General features: G+C 44.3%; 1 protein-coding gene across 8 annotated transcripts in view; it reads left to right on the top strand.

Annotated features, from left to right (window-relative positions):
• The window catches only part of CDH4 (cadherin 4), an 828,450-nt gene that overhangs the window by 730,938 nt on the left and 73,655 nt on the right, over window positions 1–23,857 (top strand). For all 8 annotated transcript variants that reach the window (XM_081196108.1, XM_081196107.1, XM_081196113.1 and 5 more), the window contains one exon: window positions 15,883–16,020. In XM_081196108.1, the coding sequence (XP_081052234.1) occupies window positions 15,883–16,020 (138 nt within the window). The remainder of the gene's footprint in view (window positions 1–15,882; window positions 16,021–23,857) is intronic.

Here is a 23,857-nt window from a genome sequence, read left to right as displayed (position 1 = left end):
TTGAACATATTGATTGGTACGGGACTTCAATTCAGATTCGTATGCTATAGAAGAGAGTGTTTACTCAGTGCATCTGCAGGTGCAGAAACTGGCATATGGCTTTGAATGCGGAGCTCCAAGAATTAGAACTTTTGTGCTAAAAATGAGCATGCGGCTCTTTATGGCTCTGGAACTGACTTGAATGCAAATTTCGGAGTCATCTTAACAGTTTGTGCTCCCTGAAAGGAAAAACAGGGGAAAGCGATAGCCTCTGCTCATCTTTTCTCAAGGAGGCACATTCCTGTGGGGACGTAACTAGGTATCATTTCATGCCCTGCCTAAAAATGGATCACATGGAACACTGTTTCCCTTCCGCTGCAGTTTTACCAGTTTTACTACCTTAAAAGATATTGGGCTTGGGCTACCTTGGTCAATGCCTAACAGTACCTGCAAGGAGATTTCAACTAAACATTAGGAAGAACATTTGTTGTTGTTGTTTAGTCGTTTAGTCGTGTCCGACTCTTAGTGACCCCATGGACCAGAGCACGCCAGGCACTCCTGTCTTCCACTGCCTCCTGCAGTTTGGTCAGACTCATGTTTGTAGCTTCGAGAACACTGTCCAACCATCTCGTCCTCTGTCGTCCCCTTCTCCTTGTGCCCTCCATCTTTCCCAACATTAGGGCCTTTTCCAGGGAGCCTTCTCTTCTCATGAGGTGGCCAAAGTACTGGAGCCTCAGCTTCAGGATCTGTCCTTCCAGTAAGCACTCGGGGCTGATTTCCTTCAGAATGGAGAGGTTGGATCTTCTTGCAGTCCATGGGACTCTCAAGAGTCTCCTCCAGCACCATAATTCAAAGGCATCAATTCTTCGGCGATCAGCCTTCTTTATGGTCCAGCTCTCACTTCCATACATCACTACTGGGAAAACCATAGCTTTTACTATACGGACCTTTGTTGGCAAGGTGATGTCTCTGCTTTTTAAAGATGTCGTCTAGGTTTGCCAGGAAGAACATTAGGAAGCTTAAAAATGGAGGTTGGGTGGCCATGTCACGAGATTCTTCAGCTGTGATTCCTGCGTTGCAGCAGGCAGACTAGATTACCCTTGGGGGTCCCTTCCAGCTCTGCAGTTCTGTGATTCTGTACCCCTGACGCCTAATCAGTTGCACCCCATTGTGGAATTTTGAGTTGCTAGGGCTGGCGCAAGTTGCTTTCTGTAACACTGAATAGGTTTAAACTGGCTGGATTCAAAGGGTCGTAATCCAGGGCTGCGCTCCGGCACATCTCAGGTGGGAAGCACCTGACCAACCTCAGGAAAGACCCACTGCACTTCCACCTCACAAGGAGACCCTCCCCGGAGCCTGGACCAGACATCATCTACGCAGGCTCCGGAGAGCGTCTCCTTGCAAGCAGGCTTTGCTAGGGCTCTTCTACATCCCTGCTAACTGATGACACATGGGAAAGCTGCTTTGTCCTTCCAGCCAGAGAGGCAGAGCAGCTTCCTTGACCCATAGAGCTGAGGCACAGGGAAGAAACCTCCCAGCCCTTAACTGAGAAAGCCCCCACTCCACTCGCAGCAGCACTTCTTGTAGAAAAATACTGGTTGTATCCAATGTAACGCCAAGTAACCCATTCTGTTGGTAGAAGGATTTATAGTTGTGCGATGCAACACACCTGCTCTCCTCCCCATGCAATCCCTAAATATGTTCTGGAGTTTCTCATCCCCCCCAAAAAAACTTCTCCATAGCAGATTTGGGGAGGGCATGGATGCACTGGGGGGGGGGAGGAGGAAAGAGGGGAAAGTTCCCTTACGCAAGCATAAATCCTTATGCTAGTGGCACTGAGCGCATTGGATGGTGCCCTATGCTTTTGCCATTAAGAGGGCTGCATAATTTTATATTATTTGTGATAAATATGCCACGGTATATTAAGGAATTCATCCGTCTTGAGGAACCTGCTGTCTTCGTTGAGGTTAATATACTGTGCAAAAGTGTTTGTCGCTCCGCCCGCATGAAGGATCAGGGCCACTTTTTAAAAGGACTGTAAAAACAAAAAAACAAAAAAACCCTCTGCATTCCTCTTTACTCTTATAATATTGAATCAGTTCAGCCTCCCCCCCCCCCTTGCACTTACCCGTTTTTCCTTGAGCATTTGTGTGCTTGCCAAGTTTTGGATTTAAGAAAAGAAAAAAACCACAAATTTTTGTAGTCAAGCTGCAGACTCCCAGAAAATAGATATCGCTGACATGCAAACTTAACGATAGATGCGCAATTTAGAAAACCAGGCCTTGTGTCAACTTTGAAGAATGAGGTGAATTTAAAGGCACTATTTAGGTGCGAGCAAATTCTTTGGATTTTAACAGCATCGGTTTTTCATACTCAGGTCCAGTACTTTGTTCCCTCCCCACCTTCTTCTTATTCTCCGACTCCTGCAGGCATGTAATAGCATTGTCCTAAACGGAAAGGATTCAGGAAACAAAAGATGCGGCCTCCATCCCCACTCTTTGCATCTCCTAATCAAGAGCAAGTATCTGATAAGACAGGTCACACTTTCTGTTGCTAACCTTAGATATGGCAAAGTTCCATGTTTTAGTGAAGGTTATTTTAAAAAATGAAGAAAATGGAAACAAATGTGAAGGGGCTCAAGAAGATCTATTATCAGTTTGTTCAGCTGATTTTCCAAAACATTTGGGGCATCTATCTATCTATCTATCTATCTATCTATCTATCTATCTATCTATCTATCATCTATCTATATCTATCGTTCATCAATCTATCTATTTACTTGTAGGTCTGGTTAACAAACACGATGCGTTCACAGAAAATCATATAGCAAGCATGCAGATAGCAGAAGCTATGTGTATTTATTTACTGGTCAGGGGAAGCAATCAGTAGCCCCATTTCAGGGGTGGCTCATATTTTTCAGCCCAAAAACTGGATCACCATATATTCTCCAGGGGCTGCAGTGATGGGTAAATGTGGGAAGTAAATTTGATTTAATTGGCATTTAAAGACGGACTTACTGAATGTGCATTTTCTGAAACAATGTTCAAACTGAAACACAACGGTTCTTTGAAATTCACAGTTACCTCCATTTTATTTGGGGTTTGGGGGGGGTTTTACAAATTTTCCAGGGTGATTAATCACCTGGGATTATCGCCTGATTGCCATGACAATCCCTGGTTGTTGGGGACAGTAGGAGGGGAAAGAAGGTTTATCCTCATGAGTAAATGCTCACTAGTCCACCAGTGAACTCTCTGAACTTCAGTGATACGTTTTTAATACGGCTTACACTAAATAGCATGAGACCAGGATATCTAAACATGACTAAACATATGATTCTGCCAGTCCACAAAGATCAGGCGGAGAGGTCCTGCTGTGTTAGAAGGATGGTTGGGTGAAAGAAAAAAAAGGGGGGCTTCTCTTTAGCAACACCCAGCATGTTGAGCCCCCAACCTTGGGATATCAATCTTCCCCCTTATTCACTAGCCCTCCACTGGCCTTTGGGAAACCAAAATGAATTGTTTCATCTGGCCTCCGCACCGGTCTGTGACTGACAGCTGTCGGGTGGAAGGGGCAATTCCTATTCACACTGCAGTTCCTTTCACACTGCAGTATCAACTAGGTGCAGCCTGCGGGAGGGGAAACGGCAGTTTTAAACAATGAGAGAGTAGAGCATGAAGGAAGTTGGGAGAGATTCTGTTGTAACCAGGCTGGCGTTTACATGTTAGCTTTTGCGCAGTACCAATTTCTGGCGTTTTTCCTTGTTAATTTATTTTTTAAAAAATAAAAACCTCTTCAGTGTTTCTCCCTTTGCAATCCATTTATTGTTTTAAACCAGGGCTCAGCAGACTTTTTCAGCAGGGGGCTGGTCCACTGTCCCTCAGACCTTGTGGGGGGCTGAACTATATTTGGGGTGTCTGTGTAAATGAATTCCTATGCCCCACAAATAACCCAGAGACGCATTTTAAATAAAAGGACACATTCTACTCATGTAAAAACACGCTGATTCCCGGACCGTCTGCAGGCCGGATTGAGAAGGCGATTGGGCCAGATCCGGCACCTGGGCTTTAATTTGTCTACCCATGTTTTAAACAATTGTTTTTTCCCCCACTCAGTGTGTCTCCCCTTTTCCTCCCATGCCGTGACCACTGCTGTAGTGCAAACTGCCTCCTCTTTCCGTCCCCCTACGCTGCCCTGACTTCATGCAAACTCAGGATTGTGATGCAGCAGCGTCAATCTTCCAATGGGGGTGTGGCCTGATGATAATCAAGTGCAAATATAGTATAGAGCAGGCATGGCCAAACTCGGCCCTCCAGCTGTTTTGGGACTACAATTCCCATCATCCCCGACCACCGGTCCTGTTAGCTAGGGTTGATGGGAGTTGTAGTCCCAAAACAGCTGGCAGGCCAAGTTTGGCCATGCTTGGAAAAGAGCGATGGCCACCCACAGCCTTCGGCCTGACCCTGAACATATGTATGTTATTTTTTACACAGAAATAACTAATATATTTTGAAGTGTCTGAAGGAGGCCTTGCTTTGCCCCTGCACATTCTTCAGAATTTAATGGCAAACACTGTGTGTTGCACAGCCAAGAAGATGTGAAAAGGCAACTACGCCATAAAAAATTAATAATTAATTGATTCCTTGTGAAACCGGAACTGGTATTTACACGTCACTGTTCAGCAGGTCACAATTTCAGTGCTAAACGCTAGGCTGCAAAAAAAAGAAAAAGAAACCCAAAACATTACAAACAAATCTTTAATCTACCTTTTTTTAAATGATTACGGAATTGTATTAAAAGATTATTTAAGAGTTAGACTTTATGGCATCTAGGCGAAGATAAATACCTAAGATAGATCTAAATGTTGCATATTGAATGGCTGTCCTTTTTCAAAGTGCCACACCAGAAATCGTAAATCATAAATCAGGTGGATTACGTGGAATTCTCATCCCCCTGTCGCCTTGATGCCAATCCCTGGCACAGCTGATAGAGAAGGAGGAAAGGGGATCATCGCCTCTGATATTGTACGAATGCATTTCAGTATTTGTTGGTTTTCTTCTCACGAGACTGCTGCAATCAGTTTTAAATCAGTCAGATAAAATTTAGGCATGGAGGGTGATAGGAACCTTTAATATAAATGCCACCAACATATAACACCTTGTTCGGGGGATTTGCACTGTCTACCAGTCGTCTGCTGGGTTAAGCTCAAGGTTTTGTCACTAACATGTAATGTTAGATCCAGTTCAGTACAAGGTAATTTGAGAGACTGCACTATCCCTTATACACCCAGTTAAATCGCTCTACTCTGCAGTGTAGTTTCTCTTTAAAGACTGCTCCAGAGAAATGTGGAGTAGAGCTTTTGGCTGCCCCTGTTCTGTGGAAAAGCATCCCTGTTGAAATATGACAGGCACCCACTAACTGCGCCTTCTGAAAACAACTGAAGACATTTTTGTTTTGCCTAGCTTGTCCACCTGGTCTTGGTCTTAGATGTTTACTTTGATTTTAAAGAGGGAACACCCTATCTTCAGTTGTTCTTATGCTGTTTTTAAACTATTTTTAGCTGATTTGTGGTACGTTTCTAAATTGCATTTTAAAAAGGTGATTTTTTAAAATGCATTTTAAAAAGGTGATTGGCTGCAACTCTTTGGGAGGGATTCAAGTAATGAGTCCTGTTATGTATTCAGTGGTCTGTGTTTGTCTGAGCTTGAGTCTGGACTACGGATTCTGAGCCCATGTTCTGATTTGATACATGACATCCAATCACAGAACATTTCAGGATTTAGGCCTCTGAGTTATGATTCGCAGCTTGGAAGTTTAGACAGCCAATCACGTTGGGAGTGGGAGTGGCCCAGGTCTTTAGAAATATATATAAGCAGTTGCTTTGCCCCGTTGCCCAGTTCTGTTAATTTAATAAAGGTTCTTGCTGTTGTCACTGTGTCTTGCCTTGTGGGAACCCACATACCCTTCAAGTCCTTTCACCAGAAGCTAAGCAAAAGGACTCTAACTTGCACAAAATGGGGATTAACCCCTTCCCTCTGTGGCCCCGAAATCAGTTCTGGAGAGATTGGAAGAATCCCTGGAACAGAATGTGGAAGAGGATGTAATCATTCCATCTGGCAAGCCTTTTGTTTGCTTTAAAATGCTTTTAATTACCGAATTTTTCGCCCCACAAGACGCACCCCGACCATAAGACGCACCTAGTTTTAGAGGAGGAGAACAAGAAAAAAAATGTTCTCTCCCTTTCTGGAAGGGGCTCCGTTTCTCCTCCCGCTTTGCTGAAGGGGCGCTGCGCAGCTTTCCCTCTCTGCTCAGCGCCCCTTCAGCAAAGGGAGGCTTCAGGCAGCTATGGAGCGTCTTATGCGTCTTATGGAGCGAATGCAGGCTGTGCCGCTTTCGCTGAAGCCAGGAGAGAAAGAGGGATTGGTGCCCACTGATCCCTCTTGCTCTCCTGGCTTCAGCGAAAGCTGCGCAGCCTGCATTCGCTCCATAAGACGCACACAGATTTCCCCTTGCTTTTTAGGAGGGGGAAAGTGCGTCTTATAGAGTGAAAAATACAGTATATCCTTCAAAAGATATTGGTGGCTTTGAAGTCTCTTAAATATACAAATGAAATTAAAGAACAGAGTGTGTTTGGGAGCCCAGGTGAACTGCCCAAATTGCAGCCAAAGGTCTACCATCTCTTGGGCTGACTCTGAGGCCTCTACACCAGGGCCATATTCCCTTCCAGGGACTACAAGCCCATTGTGGACAGGGTTGGCATTGCAACAGATTCACAGATGGCCATATTCCACCCAGGCAAAACACCTATATAAACCATGCACCCTACATACGTCTCTCCATCCATCAGGGAGGCAAGAGTTATTATCACAGTTGAAAAACACATTCTAGGCAGGCAAAACACGTGAGCAGAGTTTGAAGAAGGGCTGGTGAAGGTGTGGCTTACTGAAGGGGCGTGGCCAAAGGAGAAACCCGGGGCCTGAGAGAGGGGAATGGAGGACTTCATTTTGCCCCCAGGCCTGAGATTTTCCTCCTGCAGTCTGTGCTGTAGTATAGTGGTTCCCAACCTTTTCTTTAAAATAAAATAAAAATTCTCAATAAATATACAAAAAATGAAAATAAAATAAACAAACAAATACTGATACAAAAGGAAAAAATACATATACCCCCTATACTACAAATATAGATTCTACATACCCCCGTGACTTCACCACGACTCGACTTCCTTTGGTTCAACTTTAAATATTGTCATTGCATTCTTTGGATAATGCACCTCTTATACGCCTTTCTAATTATTTTTCTCACTTATACTTTACATACTTAATCCATGTATATCAACATATTCTTTTCAGAGCAGTGTTTTCCCATATATTCCTCGAAACATTGCCATTCTAATCTTAATTTTTTATTTGTCTGAAGCCCTATGGCTGCTATAAACCTTGCTCCCAACCTTTTCAATATGGCGTCCCACCAACCCAAATTTGCTTGGTGTTGTGGTCCATTGATTTATCATCACATGAATTTTAGACCATAGGTCTTCGGCAGAAGTCAGTTTTGTACACGTTTAACTGAAATGTTGCCAATTTTATAACCATGGCTTGAGGCACCTGAGCAAAAATGTACGTAACGCCCCTATTAATGTGAAATTTGTTGTACTTACAAAGTTATTCACAGTTTTGTTTATGGGAATGTAAGAACGCCAACTACATGATTGCTGGATACCCGGAAGGGAGCTGCAATAGTCACTCAAAACAACTCCCTTGTGGTGAACATTCACCACATGTGCCACCAGCCAGCAGAGACTGGTTCTTAAAACATAAGTCTTAAGACTTTCTGATGTTCCACTACAAGTTGTAAGAGGTTTGGATACACGTTGTAAGTGGTATTCATCATATTTGTTAAGGATTAAAAGCAATTGTTTGGGGATTTACTTCAAAAGCCCCACCACCAACTTGCAGGGGCCTCACCAACTATGTGTGGGTCATGACCCACAGGTTGGGAAATGCTACTATAGCATACCCATAATAACACCTGGCTTTGGAGGCAGGGCATGAAGCTAACTGAGAGTACAGTGGACGCTCGGGTTGCAAACCTGATCCATGCAGGAGGCACGTTTGCAACCCGCAGAGTTCGCAACCCGCAACCCGTTCGTCTGCGCATGCGTGGGTTGTGATTCGGCACTTCTGCACATGCGCAAAGCGTGATTTACCGCTTCTACGCATGCGCTGAAACCCGGAAGTAACCCATTCCGGTACTTCCGGGTTCAGGGCGCTACGCAACCCGAAATTGCACAACCCGAAGCATCTGTCACCCAAGGTATGACTGTACAAGTTCTATAGAACCTTCAAAGAACAAGTCACCTCTTAATGTGCTGGCCCTTAAGCACCTGAGTTATACCTGAGTATTTGCAAACTCTGGGCCTCAGACATTGGCCCTTTCTTTGTCTGTCAAGCACCCTTAATAACTATATGATATCCCAAAAAATTCAATGGCGGGAGGGTGGAGATTTTCCCAGAGAAATGCTGTGACAAATTGTAAAGACACATTGAAATGGTAATTTTCTGAATGGCTCAATAAAATCAGCTTAACACACAAGCATGAAAAAGTTAGTGTTCAGGGAGGGGGGAAGCTTCGTTCAAATTTCTCACATATTGGGGCATGCCTCACTGGTGATTTAATTAGAGATAACTGAAGAGGCTTATCTGAAATTGCTATGCCTTATGAATCCGGGCTCTAGACATTCAAATGAAATAACATTTGATGGCTAATATTTTACAGATCACCTCTTATTTTTCATCACTTCTCAAAATAATTGGGGTATTCTCTGCTTTTCAGGGGTATCTTTAATTTCCTGAATGCACAGACTAGGTGTTCTTTTTTGTTTTTATCCTTCTATGCTTTCACCCATTACTTCCTATTTAGGATAAAATGTCATTGCACTTCCAACTACAGTGATATCCATTAGGCAGCTGAATTTGTTAAGCCAAAGATCTCAGTAGCAACATTGATGAGATCTACTGAGCTAGGTATCATCAACTAACTGGCAGCCTGTAGGCCACTTTCTGAGTGGTGCTGGTTGGCCTTTCAGAAGGAAGGAGGAAATCACACCCCCTCCTCTTATCCTCATCTTCAGGCTAGGATGGGAATTAGGTAAAGGTAAAGGGACCCCTGACCATTAGATCCAGTTGTGACCGACTCTGGGGTTGTGGCGCTCATCTTGCTTTATTGGCTGAGGGAGCCGGCGTACAGCTTCCGGGTCATGCGGCGAACCAGAGCAGCACACAGAAATGCCGTTTACCTTCCTGCCAGAGTGGTACCTATTTATCTACTTGCACTTTGACGTGCTTTCGAACTGCTAGGTTGGCAGGAGCAGGGACCGAGTAACGGGAGCTCACCCCGTCACAGGGATTCGAACCGCCGACCTTCTGATTGGCAAGCCCTAGGCTCTGTGGTTTAGACCACAGCACCACAAAAGGTCGTTTGGCTGTGGTGAAGGGGTTGGGGGACGTGGAGAAGCTGCTGCTGCAAGGAGAATTCCCCTCTAATCCCAACAAATGCAATCTTCTCAAAGTGGCTTCCCAGAAGAACTGAAGTTCATTACACCAATGGTGCATGGAGCACCTATCATGCCAATCCTTGCTCCTTTGTGTTCACGCTGATCTCAGTCTTAGCTTTATTCATCTCTTTCGCATTTCCTATAACGGGGAACTGTCCTCACAATGAGAGTTTGCACATACAGTCGTACCTTGGTTCTCAAACGTAATCTGTTCTGGACTTCCAAAAATGACTTCCAAAAATGTTTGAAAACTAAGGTGTGGCTTCTGGTTGGCTGCAGGAAGCTGCGTCGGACGTTCGGCTTCCAAAAAACATTCAAAAACCAGAACACTTCTGGGTTTTTGGCATTCGAGAGCCAAAACGTACAAGTACCAAGGCATTCAAGAACCAAGGTATGACTGTATCTGCAATTTTGGAGAGAGGCAAAAAACAGAATTCTCAAGACAATGGTGCATTCCCCACTTTTCTTTTTTGTCACATTCAACATGTTTGAGTCTTTACCTTGTTGAAGGTAATTGAGGATTGCAGGCTGTTGTTCCAGGCCATAGCAACTCCTTCGTCATCCTCCACTCTCCTTATGTTAGTGAAAAAGCACTGAAACACTGTTGGATCCAGTCCATTTGTCCTTGCATATTACATCAACCCTGGGCCATAAGATGATACTTTCTCCAAAGCGAGAACCTTGAAGAGTTTCTTCCAGTCTCAGTAGACAGTATTGACCTAGATGGGCCACTGACAGTTTTCTATGTTCCTAAGAGACATTGGTTCTTATGTTGTTATTGGGATATGCAGGGACCTTTCCTAGCTAGCACTGCGCAGATACATATACTGTGGTACCAGGGTTCTCCAACATCTTGGTACTCAAACAACTTGAAACCCAGTTACAGATAGGTAGCCGTGTTGGTCTGCCATAGTCAAAATAAAAAATTCCTTCCAGATACACTTCTTCAGTATCTGAAGAAGTGTGCATGCACACGAAAGCTCATACCAAGAACTAACTTAGTTGGTCTTTAAGGTGCCACTGGAAGGAATTTTTTTTATTTTAACTTGAAACCCAAACACTGCAAACCTGGAAGTAAGTGTTCCCTACTTTTTTCAGAACCAAACGTGCTCTGTTTTGAGTGTTACGCTTCTGTTTTGAGGGCCACACTTCCTATTTGAGTGCCACACTTTCGTTTTGAGTGTTACGCTGAGGTCTGTCTGTTTTTGCTATTTATTTTGAGTTTTGGTTTTTGCAGCTTTTTTCTTTGTTTTTGTGACTGTGTGGAACCCAGTTCAGCTACTGATTGATCGATTGTGTGACTGCAGTACATTGTTTATTGCTTTCATTTCATGGATCAATGGTCTCATTAGATAGTAAAACTCATGTTCAATTGCTGTTTTAGGGGTTGTTTTTAAAAGTCTGGAATGAATTAATCCATTTTGCATTCCTTTCTATGGGAAAGCGCGCCTTGGTTTTGGAACGCTTTGGTTTTGGAACGGACTTCCAGAATGGATTAAGTTTGAGAACCAAGGTACCACAGTATAAATATATCATTATTAGTATTCAAAAAATCAGAGCTTTCATAAGTGACCTGGATTTGGGTGGAGGGGCTGGGAGGACAAGAATGGCAAGATAGTGAAGTTTTTGAAATAAAAATAAACTTTTTTAAAATGAAACTTTTCAGATTTCTTATCTTGGGTCAGCGGTTGGATGCCTTTTCTCCTGTAATGTTCTTTGAATAACAGACAAGGCAAAAGAGCAAAAGTCAGGGGATGGGGGGACTGCAGAACAGAAGGCAACATTACTGGAACAACCACCTTCAAACAGCTTCACCCAGCAAGGCCTTCTGCAATGCAATGCAATGCAATGGGGCTTCGCCAGAGCAAGCACTTAGAAGCCTTGCTATCAAAAAGTCTTTTTCTCAGACTTGCGTGACCTTCTCTTGCAGTTCAGCTTTCAGGTTCAGATGAAAGTTTGCATAACTGCATCACGGGTTCCCGGATTACTTTTGACACAGAAACCATGCTGTCTTTGCGGTGCCCTAGCTGGAGGCAAGACAATGAGACAAGAGCAGCAAACGGCTCTGACAGTCCCAGGTTGTTCCGACTGATAAATCTGCAAGTGACGACCTCTGAGCCCAGACACTGCTTTCTAGGGGTCATGCTGAAAACAAGGTAGAAGAGAGCGCCGCAAAGTTTAAGTGGGAGGAAGGAGCTGCGCGGGAAAGCAGAGAGATGCTGTGGTTCTTTGATGGATGGGAGGGCAGAGAGGAGAAATTATTTTCCCCTCCCACTTCACTTCTGTTGTAGACAGAAGTTTTGTCCGGGTTAAGTTCTGGGGTTCATACCTAAACCCAAAATCTTGTATACTCAAAACCCATTGGGTTAAATGGCAAACAGGGTTAAATGGCAAGCAGGCTTGCCAATGCCATTTTTCCTGGAATCCTTGTTGTTGTTGTTGTTGTTTAGTCGTTTAGTTGTGTCCGACGCTTCGTGACCCCATGGACCAGAGCATGCCAGGCACTCCTGTCTTCCACTGCCTCCCGCAGTTTAGTCAAACTCATGCTGGTAGCTTCGAGAACGCTATCCAACTATTTCGTCCTCTGTCGTCCCCTTCTCCTTGTGCCCTCCATCTTTCCCAATGTCAGGGTCTTTTCCAGGGAGTCTTCTCTTCTCATGAGGTGGCCAAAGTATTGCAATCTCAGCTTCAGGATCTGTCCTTCCAGTGAGCACTCAGGGCTGATTTCCTTAAGAATGGAGAGGTTTGATCTTCTTGCAGTCAATGGGACTCTCAAGAGTCTCCTCCAGCACCATAATTCAAAAGCATCAATTCTTCGGCGATCAGAATCCTACCCCCTTCTAAATTTTTAATATATTTTTTGCAACACACGTGAAGCTGAATGTGCACAAGTTAAATGCATGTAAGTTGTGGGCCTGCTGTACCGAGTAGGAATTGGAGAGGGATTTTATTCAGTCCACCTTTAAAGGAAAATCTATCAAATTTGCATTTTCCGAAACAATACATAAAGCAAAACTCAGCCGTCTTTCAAAATTCACACTTACCTGAATATTGTGATTCATATATTAAGGGAATGTGTGCATAAAGATGCATTTATTTGTGAAAACGACATAGAAAAATGCACGATATATGGGGAAATTCCTCGCAAAATGTGCTTGAGTCAAAACCACGTGTAAGACCCACTGTGAGCAACTGGATAAAATTCCTCAACTTCAGAGTGGTCTCAATGTTTCCCCTTGACCCCTGTCCCTCCTGGCTCATCAAATCTAGCAGAGAGAAGCCGTCTGGTTGGTTCCAGAGTGTGGTTGACCCTCTGCTGCATGAGGAGGTGCTCTGTGCTGCACTGAAAGAAGCAGTGCTGCAACCACTCCTAAAGAAACTAGTTCTGGACCTTTTGGATGGGACCTTTTGCCAATACCTGCTTTTGGGGAGAAGGTGGTGGACACAGCTGCAAATATTCATGGAGGATGCAGATTATAGTGGTACCTCGGGTTAAGTAATTAATTCGTTCCGGAGATCCATTGTTAACCTGAAACTGTTCTTAACCTGAAGCACCGCTTTAGCTAATGGGGCCTCCTGCTGCCACTGCGCCGCTGGAGCCTGATTTCTGTTCTTATCCTGAAGCAAAGTTCTTAACCTGAAGCACTATTTCTGGGTTAGCAGAGTGTGTAACCTGACACGTATGTAACCTGAAGCATATGTAACCCGAGGTACCACTGTACTTAGATCCATTCCAATTTGGGTCCAGGCCTGGCCACGAAATTGAGTTGACCTTGGTCACCCTGATGGATGACCTTTCCTTTGTCACTTGTACAATTTGTATACAGTGAGATTACATGAACACACACCCCCACTCAGCTCTCTTAGTCTTAATTCCCCTCATTTACTGACGCACACCCACCAAACCCGAAAGTCAGTTGCCCTGTTGTTATCTTTTCATTCAGCAGCCTAACAGCCCACGGATAGAAGCTGTTATTTACCCTGTTGGTGTGACTAATCATGCTTCTATATCTTTTGCCCGAGGGCAGGAGATCAAGAAAGTGCCGGCCAGGGTGTGACTCATCCCTGAGAATTTTCCTCACTCTCCAGCGGCAACGTTCTTCCACTATTTCATCCAGTGGATTCACAGGACAGCCCATAATATCTTGTGCTGTATTCACCACCCTCTGTAGGCACTTCCTATCAGTTGATGTCAAACCAGCGTACCACACCGCGATGCAGTATGAAAGGATACTTTCGATTGTGGACAGGTAGAAGGAGATCATCAAATGTTGATTGACATTGTTCTTTCACAATACTCTGAGGAGATGGAGTCTCTGTTGGGCTTTCTTAACCACCTGGGTTGTATTTATTTTCCAAGTAAGGTCTTCACTGAGATAAACTCCTAGGAATTTAAAGGAAGAGACTCTCTCCACACAGCCCTCCCCAATGTACAACGGGGCTAGTTCCTCTCTCTTCCCCCAAAAATCCAACACTATCTCCTTTTTATTGCTCATATTATTTTTATATTTTTGAGCTCCCATTGGTATTTGATGCCATCTCCCATGGGATCCTCCTGAACTGGCTCTGGGGAATGGGAATTGGGGGCCCTGTATTACATTGGTTCCAATCCCACCTCCAGGACTGAGTCCAAAGAGTAGCATTGGGAGAGTGGCTTTCAGGAGACGATCTTTCTCCAGCATCTTGTGTCCAGACATTTCTAGGAGGCTGCTTTCAGCTTTGTGGGTCTGAACAGCTTCAAATATAAAACTTGCTTTTGTTCATTCCTAATCATCTGTGGCTGATGATCCCAGTCAATAGCAGATGGGACATCCTGGCTCTCTGAGGAAATTCAATTTTCAGCGATTCCTAGTAAAGGAGACACTTTGAAATGATAAGGCCAATAAGTCATTTGTTGCGTCAAGATTCCCTTCCCTTTCTAAAGCTCCACATCAATATTAGCAGCTCATTTAATGGATTTTCATCTGCCTAAGTGAACTCACTGAGCTGGTGTTGCAGGTATTTATAGTTGTTTGCCTGATAATTGCTCTGATAATTCTCCCTTTTTATTTTGGCTTCCATAAGGAGAAAGCAGAACCTCTTATAACTCCAGGAAAAACAATACCACAACAAAAAGTCTCTGTCCACCCTTCCCCTCACCCTATCACATTTTACAGCTAGTGTTTTCCAGGAGATTTTAGGTCTGTGTCCATGGATGTAACCCCTTTTCAGGACCAGTCCAAGCAGAAGTCGACTGGGAACTGGCAAGGAGGCAGCATTCTCACCTGCACCAGGCTATTTTAGTGGCACACAAAACTCTGGTCTCCAGCAGAGTGGAATGATCAGGCGGCTGAGCAGGAGCCAACATAAATTCAATTTCCTCCACCTGCCTAATGATAGGGCTGCCCCTTTTTATCCTCAAAACAGTCCTGTGAGGCAAGGTGTTTATCAATATGAAATTGCTGCTGGTTTTTCAACATATCAAAGTTTTTTCTATATTTTATGTTTAATTGTTACATTTGCTTTGCATATATGAAATTGCGTAATTGTTTCTATTGCCAATGTTTTTACCGAGAAATCGCTTTGAGATGTTTTGTGGGAAGCAATTTGGAGATGGAATCAGATGAGTAAATGAATGAATGAATGCAGGCATGCATGCATGCATATGCAAGGGTAAAGCGTAAACAAAAAAAATGCAAATGAAAATAACATAAAAATTCATTATTTTGGGGGGAAATCGCTTTGCAAAAAAAAGGGTGCATTAAGCAAAATGGTGTGCAAAAACAAGTGTATTAGGAGAAATTTGCACTAAAATGCCAATGAATTTTCATGAGGAGTTTGGGTTTTTTAACAAAATGCAAACTGATGTGGAAATGTGGAGAATTGAAATTAAGACAAGGGGGGGAGAGAAACTGAATTTGACAGATTAACTCATCCCTAAATGTTATTTGGGCTAGGCATAGGCACGATGATCAAGATAGTTGAACTAGCTCTCCCTCACACAATTCTAACCATGTGGGGAAACTGAACACCCAAATAGGACTTACAGGATTCATGTAAACATGGCTTGCAAGTTTTATTCACCTCACATACAACTTACTATTTTCAGAAAAGTTTCCATTAGAACCAGCTAGATATTAGTGCATCATTTATTGCAAGGAGAGACAGAGAGAGAGAAAGAATGAGGCTTTTTTGCTGTCTCTTGTGTTTACAGGGGAGACAAAAGTTTGTCCTAAGAAAACATTTTGCAGCAGAGATAGATCTCAACAGGGTGATATTTTTCTTTTTTCTTTTAAAAATGAAGTTGCAGAAAAGTATAGAGAGACAGAAAAAACATTTCACATTCTTGTCCCCTTTGTTGTTTCCCCTTCCAGAAAGTTCAGCAGTACACAGTCATCGTTCAGGCCACAGATATGGAAGGAAATCTTAACTACGGTCTCTCGAACACGGCGACGGCAATCATTATGGTGACAGATGTGAATGACAACCCACCCGAATTCACTGCCAGCACCGTAAGTATCAATACATCAGCGCAATGATGTATGGACACACAACGTGTTTGTAATTCATGGACATTTGATACGGCTCGTCTCCGTTTGCCGGTTTGGCAGATAGAAAGAACTTGATAGATAACTGTGTAACAAAGACTTTCAGCAAATAAAAAATTGGGGGGTTGGGGGAGAAAGAGAGAGAGGGAGATGTGAGAAATGATTCATGAAGAAGCTCCGCTATCTGGCTACCAGTTTGCTCTGAAGTGGAATACTGAGAAAATGAAAAGATTGTGGAAATATATAGTCTCTCCATGTCATGAGATGTTCACATCCTCCTCCTCCTCCATTATATTCGTCTTCCTCTTCTTCTTCCTCTTACGTTCACTATTCTGGTCACTTAGGCACCACAGCAAATAGTGGAGACACATTGCCGAAAAAGAAGACAAAAGAAGCCACATATTTGCATTAAAATGGCATATTGTTATTATTATTATTTAAATTTATATCCTACCCTTCCTCCTAAAGGAGTCCAGGGTGGCAAACAAACAATTGGAGAACAATAAAAATGTCTAAAAACAATGGGCGGTATTCAGTTAGCTTTCCCACAGAATCAACCCACTGAAATCAGTGGATGTGACGAAGTCAAGGTCCATCCATTTTGATGGGGCTACTCTGAGTAAAACTTACCTGGTTCCAACACAGATGCAGTCTGTGAAATATGTCTACCTAAAAGGATTGTTGGAAGAGGGAAACCTTCAGCAGCTGCTGAAAAGATGGCGCCCATCTGATATATAACAGGAGGGAGTTTCAAAAGGTAGGTGCCGCCAGTGGCGGACCTACATTTTGGGGGCCCCCAAGCTTGAACTGACATGGGGGGGGGGCTTTCGCAACCAGCAATGACGTCTGGGTAACTACTTTTATCTTCTTCAATGGGATTGTTCCACGGCAGATCACCACATCTTTACAATATCTGTGCTACTGACTCTCAAACTTTGGAATTGTTGAAATACATGCAACAAAAAAATTAACCAATTTGAGTTGTGTGACTCAAATTGGGTCGACTAGACCCAATTTTTTTAAGCAATGTGGACTAAAGTCGCTTCTGGGACCCCTCTGGGATTAGAGCCCCTGAAGCTTTTAAGCTTCATCAGTTTCACAGTAGACTGGCACCCCTGGGTGCCACAATACTAAAGACTTGATTCCCATATTGTGCAGAATGGACTTCCTGATAAGATGGTTTCTGCAGAAGCCCCTTACCTAGGTGGAATCTACACACATATAAAAAAAAATTCTGAAAATGCTTTTTTCAAAACGCGTTTTTAAAAGTACAGTGGTACCTCGGGTTAAGAACTTAATTCGTTCTGGAGGTCTGTTCTTAACCTGAAACTGTTCTTAACCTGAGGTACCTCTTTTAGCTAATGGGGCCTCCCACTGCCACCGCCATGCAATTTCTGTTCTCATCCTGAAGCAAAGTTCTTAACCCAAGGTACTATTTTTGGATTAGCAGAGTCTGTAACCTGAAGCGTCTGTAACCTGAAGCATCTGTAACCCAAGGTACCACTGTACATTGAATTTTCCATAAGGCTCGCCACCGCCATCTAGTGTCACATTGTATATTGCACTTAAAACATTTTAACTGGATATATAAAGGGAGAGATTATTTCTAACCTATCCTGGTCTCAAGGGATGCGGGTGACGCTGTGGGTTAAACCACAGAGAATAGGACTTGCCGATCAGAAGGTTGGCGGTTCGAATCCCCGCGATGGGGTGAGCTCCCGTTGCTCGGTCCAAAGTGCAAGTAGATAAATAGGTACCGCTCTGGCGGGAAGGTAAACGGTGTTTCCATGCGCTGCTCTGGTTCGCCAGAAGCGGCTTAGTCATGCTGGCCACATGACCCGGAAGCTGTACACCGGCTCCCTCGGCCAATAAAGCAAGATGAGCACTGCAACCCCAGAGTCGGTCACGACTGGACCTAATGGTCAGGGGTCCCTTTACCTTTACCCTGGTCTCAAGTTGAGTAGGACTTTATACACCCAAACCAGCACCTTGAACTTAGCCCATTAAATTATATGAATAGAGTCAAAATTGGACATGATTACCATAATTCCATTCAGTGCATCTCAACGTAGTCAGGAAACTGTAACTCGGTAATCTCTGTGTCCACTCAGGCTGCTTTCCAGAAGGTGAATGCTAGTGTCCCTGCTTAGGGATCATTACCTTTATGCCAGGCAGACTTTCACAGCAAAGGTGCCTTCAAATAGAGAACTGTCCTCTATAAATCAGATTGCATGGCCACCTTGGTTTTCATACCCAACACCAACAAAACTTGGGATCCACTCTTCTGCATTGTTTGTGTGTGTGACTGAATCTTGTTGCAGAAAAGTTTTAGGAGAAGAAGAAAGTCTAGGTTTTAACTTACGCAGATACCAAAGAATTAAAAAAAAAATTAAAAGACTGTGTTGCATTCCAGAAATACTGTTGCAGACTGAGGGTGGCGGCGGGGAATTATCCACCAAGCATCAGAGTGGATTCAGTATGTGGAGCACTTCTGATGGGTCATTAAAACGTCCTAGGCCACAATTCACACCACATGTTTGAAGTGCTGTGGTAACTGGCGAAGCTTCCCCCAAATAATTATGGGAGCTGTGGTTTGCTAAGGGTACTGAAAGTTGTTAAAGGTAAAGGGACCCCTGACCATTAGGTCCAGTCGTGGCCGACTCTGGGGTTGCGGCGCTCATCTCACTTTATTGGCTGAGGGAGCCAGCCTACAGCTTCCAGATCATGTGGCCAGCATGACTAAGCCGCTTCTGGCGAACCAGAGCAGCGCACAGAAACACCATTTACCTTCCCGCCGGAGCAGTACTTATTTATCTACTTGCACTTTGACGTGCTTTTGAACTGCTAGGTTGGCAGGAGCAGGGACTGAGCAACGGGAGCTCACCCCATTGCGGGGATTCAAACCACCGACCTTCTGATTAACAAGTCCTAGGCTCTGTGGTTTAACTCACAGGGCCAGGCGGCTCCTATTCGCCTCACAGAGTTACAGTTCCCAGAATTTCCTGTGAAGAGGGGTTAATGGTTAAACCTCTCTGGGAATTGTAGTTCTGCGAGGGGTCTCCTACCAACTCTCAGCACCCTTAACAAATCACAGCTCCCAGAATCCTCTGGGAGCAAGCATGACTCTTTAAAGCGATATCATAGTGCTTTAAATGTATGGTGTGAACCTAGTGGCATATTTGTTTTCCTGCATGTGCCTGGCTTGGAAGCCTCCAGATGTTGACAGGATCTACCAGACTCTGGAAAAATCTCTGCTCCAGAATATTTCTTCCTCAGCCCAAATGCAGTTATCACTTAAGACAGCAAATAGGAAGCAAAGCCCGTTCTGCAGCATGAATTTAGACAATCGTTTTCACAAAGCTAAACAAGATGCTGGACTTGACAGTCCTTTGCTCTGATTTAGCAGGACTCGTTTTATGTTCTTGTGACTCCCCTATCTTTCTCTCATGGAAATGCTTTCTTGTGGAAGTTGTAAGTAGATTGCTTTTGAAATTCCAAGCAGATCTGAGTGTGCCTTCATAAGAGAGTTCTCACCTAGTGTGAGAATCTGGATCAAAGGTAATGCTTTGGAAAGGCATGTCTGGTATTTACACTTTCTCAGTTGTTAGTAAGTACACTGTCTTCTGCTGTGGGTTTGTTTTATTTTATTTTATTATGATGTTCACAGTGTTTTGTGATGTTTTGAGCTGTGGGGGATTTTAAGCAGAGCTGTACACATTCCACACTGTGATATGTTCCTCATTTAAGGCAGGGATAGGGAGCGTGAGGACTTCCTTCCAAATCTTGTTCAGCTTTTCACTCCTATCCGTCTGCATGGCCAGAGACGCAGTCCATCTCTCTTGGGAGAAAATGGAAGAGTGCGCCAGCCCAGGGTGCATGGGCCTCACTCCACCAGCCATGAGGAGCCTCCCTGGGGAGAGAGCATTCCACAAACAGGGAGCCACCACAAAAAAGGCCCTTTCTAGTAATAGGCCACAGACTCCCTATCCCAGCACAACCAGTAAGCTAAACTGGTTCTTGCCTTGTAAGCAGCTTCCATTCTGCACTGCAGCACAGACTACTAACAGCATTCTAAGACTCAAAGCAGGGGTTAAGATGGTAAAACATTTTAAACTGTCAGGAAAAACGGGGTGGGGGAGGGGAGAGAGAGAGAGGCTTCCCTTTTAACCTTCATTTCAGTGAAAGGTAGTGACATCTAGTGGCCATTTTTTATTCAAAAAATTCAAAACCCAAAGTGTGTAGGGTCTGACTCCTCACTGAGCAAATACTTTGTAAATGCAATAAGTAGAGTTTAAGCAACTACCGGCTGTCTGGCATCAGTATCTGTAATACAGAAATACTGCAATATAGAAATCCCTGCTTTTATTCTGCATACAGTAATGTACAGATGACTCACTCTCATTAACGCCTTATTCGCTATTGAATTAGTTCGGTTTTACCAGAATCAGCTAAAGACCGCAGCCGTAAAACAAAATGACTTGGGGGGAAAATAATCTGCAGAATTAAAGCAGAGTCAATTCATATGTTTACAAACAATTTTGAGTTACAGATAGGTAGCCGTGTTGGTCTGTGATAGTCAAAATAAGAAAATTCCTTCCAGTAGCACCTTAAAGACCAACTAAGTTAGTTCTTGGTATGAGCTTTCGTGTGCATGCACACTTCTTCAGATACCTATCTGAAGAAGTGTGCATGCACACGAAAGCTCATACCAAGAACTAACTTAGTTGGTCTTTAAGGTGCTACTGGAAACAATTTTGAGACATTTGTCATCAAGGCTACAGATATAGTTCCCCAAAAGAGCTAAATTCAAACAGAAATGATCACCAACTTCTTATCATTACAGAAGTGTATTATGTGGTAGCTGTATCCGGAGCTAATGTAAAGGGCACAGCCTCCAGTAACAGCGCTGGCCCAAGTCATTTTGCTGCCTGAGGCAAAGGACAAGATGTTGCTTCTTCCCATTTCTTGCACAGAAGCTCACAAGGCTGGCAGTCGATTCCTAATTCAGTGCAGGCCATGGGATTGTCCCATGGCATGCTCTATGTCACACACAGCTGTGTCCCTTTCCCCTCCACTGCCTAAAGCAGCTGTGTCACCCTGCCTAATAGCAGGGCTGGTCCTGCCTAGTAAACACCTCCTTTGCCCTTCCAGTTTAAAAAGATAATGATTTTGACCATCTACACACACACAAAAAATGCCTTTCCTAAGAAAAATTGGATGTCTTGCTGTGCTTTCTGGCATAAGGAGCAACCAGCATATTATTATGCATGCACTAATGACAGGGCTCAGATGTTGCTTCAGCAACAATCAGTCTGAGACTGAGCCCCATATAGTAGCACAGCTGCATCCCAATTGCTGGCCCCACCCTCACTGGAAGGAACCTTTCCAGTTAAAGGGGCCTAATCCCCTCCCATGGACTGCAAGAATATCAAACTTATCCATTCTGAATGAAATCAGCTCTGAGTGCTCACTGGAAGGACAGATCCTGAAGCTGAGGCGCCAATACTTTGGCCACCTTATGAGAAGAGAAGACTACCTGGAAAAGACCCTGATGTTGGGAAAGATGGAGGGCACAAGGAGAAGGGGACGACAGAGGATGAAATGGTTGGACAGTGTTTTCGAAGCTACGAACATGAGTTTGACCAAACTGCAGGAGGCAGTGAAGAAGAAGAGTTCGGATTTGATATCCCACTTTATCACTACCCTAAGGAGTCTCAAAGCGGCTAACATTCTCCTTTCCCTTCCTTCCCCACAACAAACACTCTGTGAGGTGAGTGGGGCTGAGAGACTTCAGAGAAGTGTGACTACCCCAAGGTCACCCAGCAGCTACATGTGGAGGAGCGGAGACGTGAACCCGGTTCACCAGATTACGAGTCTACTGCTCTTAACCACTACACCATACTGGCACTCCTGGAAGACAGGAGTGCCTGGCGTGCTCTGGTCCATGGGGTCACGAAGAGTCGGGCACGACTAAACAACTAAACAATCCTCTCCTGCCATCCACTACTCCTGCAGAGCAGGGGAGATTCTGGTCCTACTGCAGCTTCTGCAATGGAATCCACTATGAGAGGAGACATGACAGCCATATTCAACTATCTCAAGGGCTGTCATGTGGAAGATGAAGAAAGCTTGTTTTCTCCTGTCCCGGAGGGTAGGACGCAAACCAATGGCTTCCAGCTACAAGAAATGAGATTCCAACTAAACCTCAGGAAGAACTTATTGTCAGTAAGAGCTGTTCAACAGTGGAAGGTGGTGGACTCTCCTTCCTTGGGTGTTTTTAAGCAGAGGTTGGATGGCTTTGGTTGAGATTCCTGCATTGCAAGGGGTTGGACCCATGGGGTCTCTTCCAACTCTACAATTCCATGATTCTATGAGGACAACAATATGACATCCTGAGGCCAGAGAGGCAGTGGTACCATCTTCTGGGGCTGGTCCTCTGGGCCATTCCCCTTCTGATTCAGAGTCCACATCCTCATGAAGGAAGGGGCAATAGATCTGTGATACAAGACGTGCCATTCATGCTAAGCTTCTCAGGTTCAATCCCTGGCATCTCCAGGTAAGGTTGGGGTACACCACCCCTTCCTGCAACCCTGGAGAGATGCTGCCCATCTGTGTAGGCCAGCCTTTCTCAACCTGTGGGTCCCCAGATGTTGTTGAACTACAACTCCCATCACCCCTAGCTAGCAAGGCCAGAGCTCAGGGATGATGGGAGTTGTAGTCCAACAACATCTGGGGACCCACAGGTTGAGAACTGCTGGTGTAGGCAGTGCTGAGCTGGATAGAGATTTTTCTTAAAAATATAAAGCGGTATAGAAATAAATTATTAATAATAATAATAGTAATAGAGCAATGACTGGCTTTTTATAAGGCAGGTTCCTAAGTTCCAAGCGACTGGAGAAAGGGAATCTGACTCCAGGGTCATGACAGGATGAGTTAGTAGAGCCAATTATTCACTTTTCCCAGTGCGAAGTTGTAAGGCAAACTATAGGTTACACTGAAGCCATTTGCAATGAAGTCTTGACATCCCCTTTCCTCTGCAAAACATTGGGGGGGGGATTTGAAATGAATAATGATAGTGTTTCATCCAAACCTGCCTTTCCAGATCCCGAAAGGTTTCTTCCTCAGCAAAAGGTGGTTCCATTTTTCTGCCTCGCCCTTTGCAATTTTCAGTGTGGGACTGAGCTTCCCGTATTGTAGCAAGGCGGCCATGGATGATGTGTGCTTTTCTTTCACTAAAACAACTCCCATATTTGGAAGGGAATGCTTAACCCCTTCCCCTACCAGCTGGTTTCCTCTGAATCTTCCCCATAACTTCTGTTACCCACCACTCACTTCAGCATTCAAGACCCATGTTCCCTTCCAAGCACCAGCCTGGAACCTTGGTGCAAAGGAAGCCACTGGAAGAAAAATTGGGGGACCACCTGGCAGCTGAAGGGTTAAGAGCTCCCCTCCCTATACATTCTTCTTTGCTTCAAAGCATCCCTCTCTGAAAGACGCTTTGTAAAGGGAGAAGGGGATCATGGGGCTTGATTTTGCAAATCATTTGCCCCCTGTTAGAGCACCCTGCCTACTCAACAACTTTAGGAAGAGAAGCTTTGGGAGGTGGCATTCAAACGTCCGCTGAGCATTAAAAGTCCTCACATGCATGCAAGCCCACAAGGCATTACGGTCACCAAGACATCTCTGCCTAGAATCCAGCTTAAACGGATCAAAAACTACTGCCTCCCCCTCGAGCAGGAATAAAGGACAACTCACCCATTTCTCTAAATTTGAGAACTGAGCAGAAAGTTTTTGCAAGGGC

The sequence above is a fragment of the Podarcis bocagei genome (genome assembly GCF_964188305.1).
Source record: "Podarcis bocagei genome assembly, chromosome: 5".
NCBI classification, from domain to species: Eukaryota; Metazoa; Chordata; class Lepidosauria; order Squamata; family Lacertidae; genus Podarcis; species Podarcis bocagei.
Note: the sequence above shows the minus strand (reverse complement) of the source record. Positions and strands in the feature narration are given on the sequence as shown.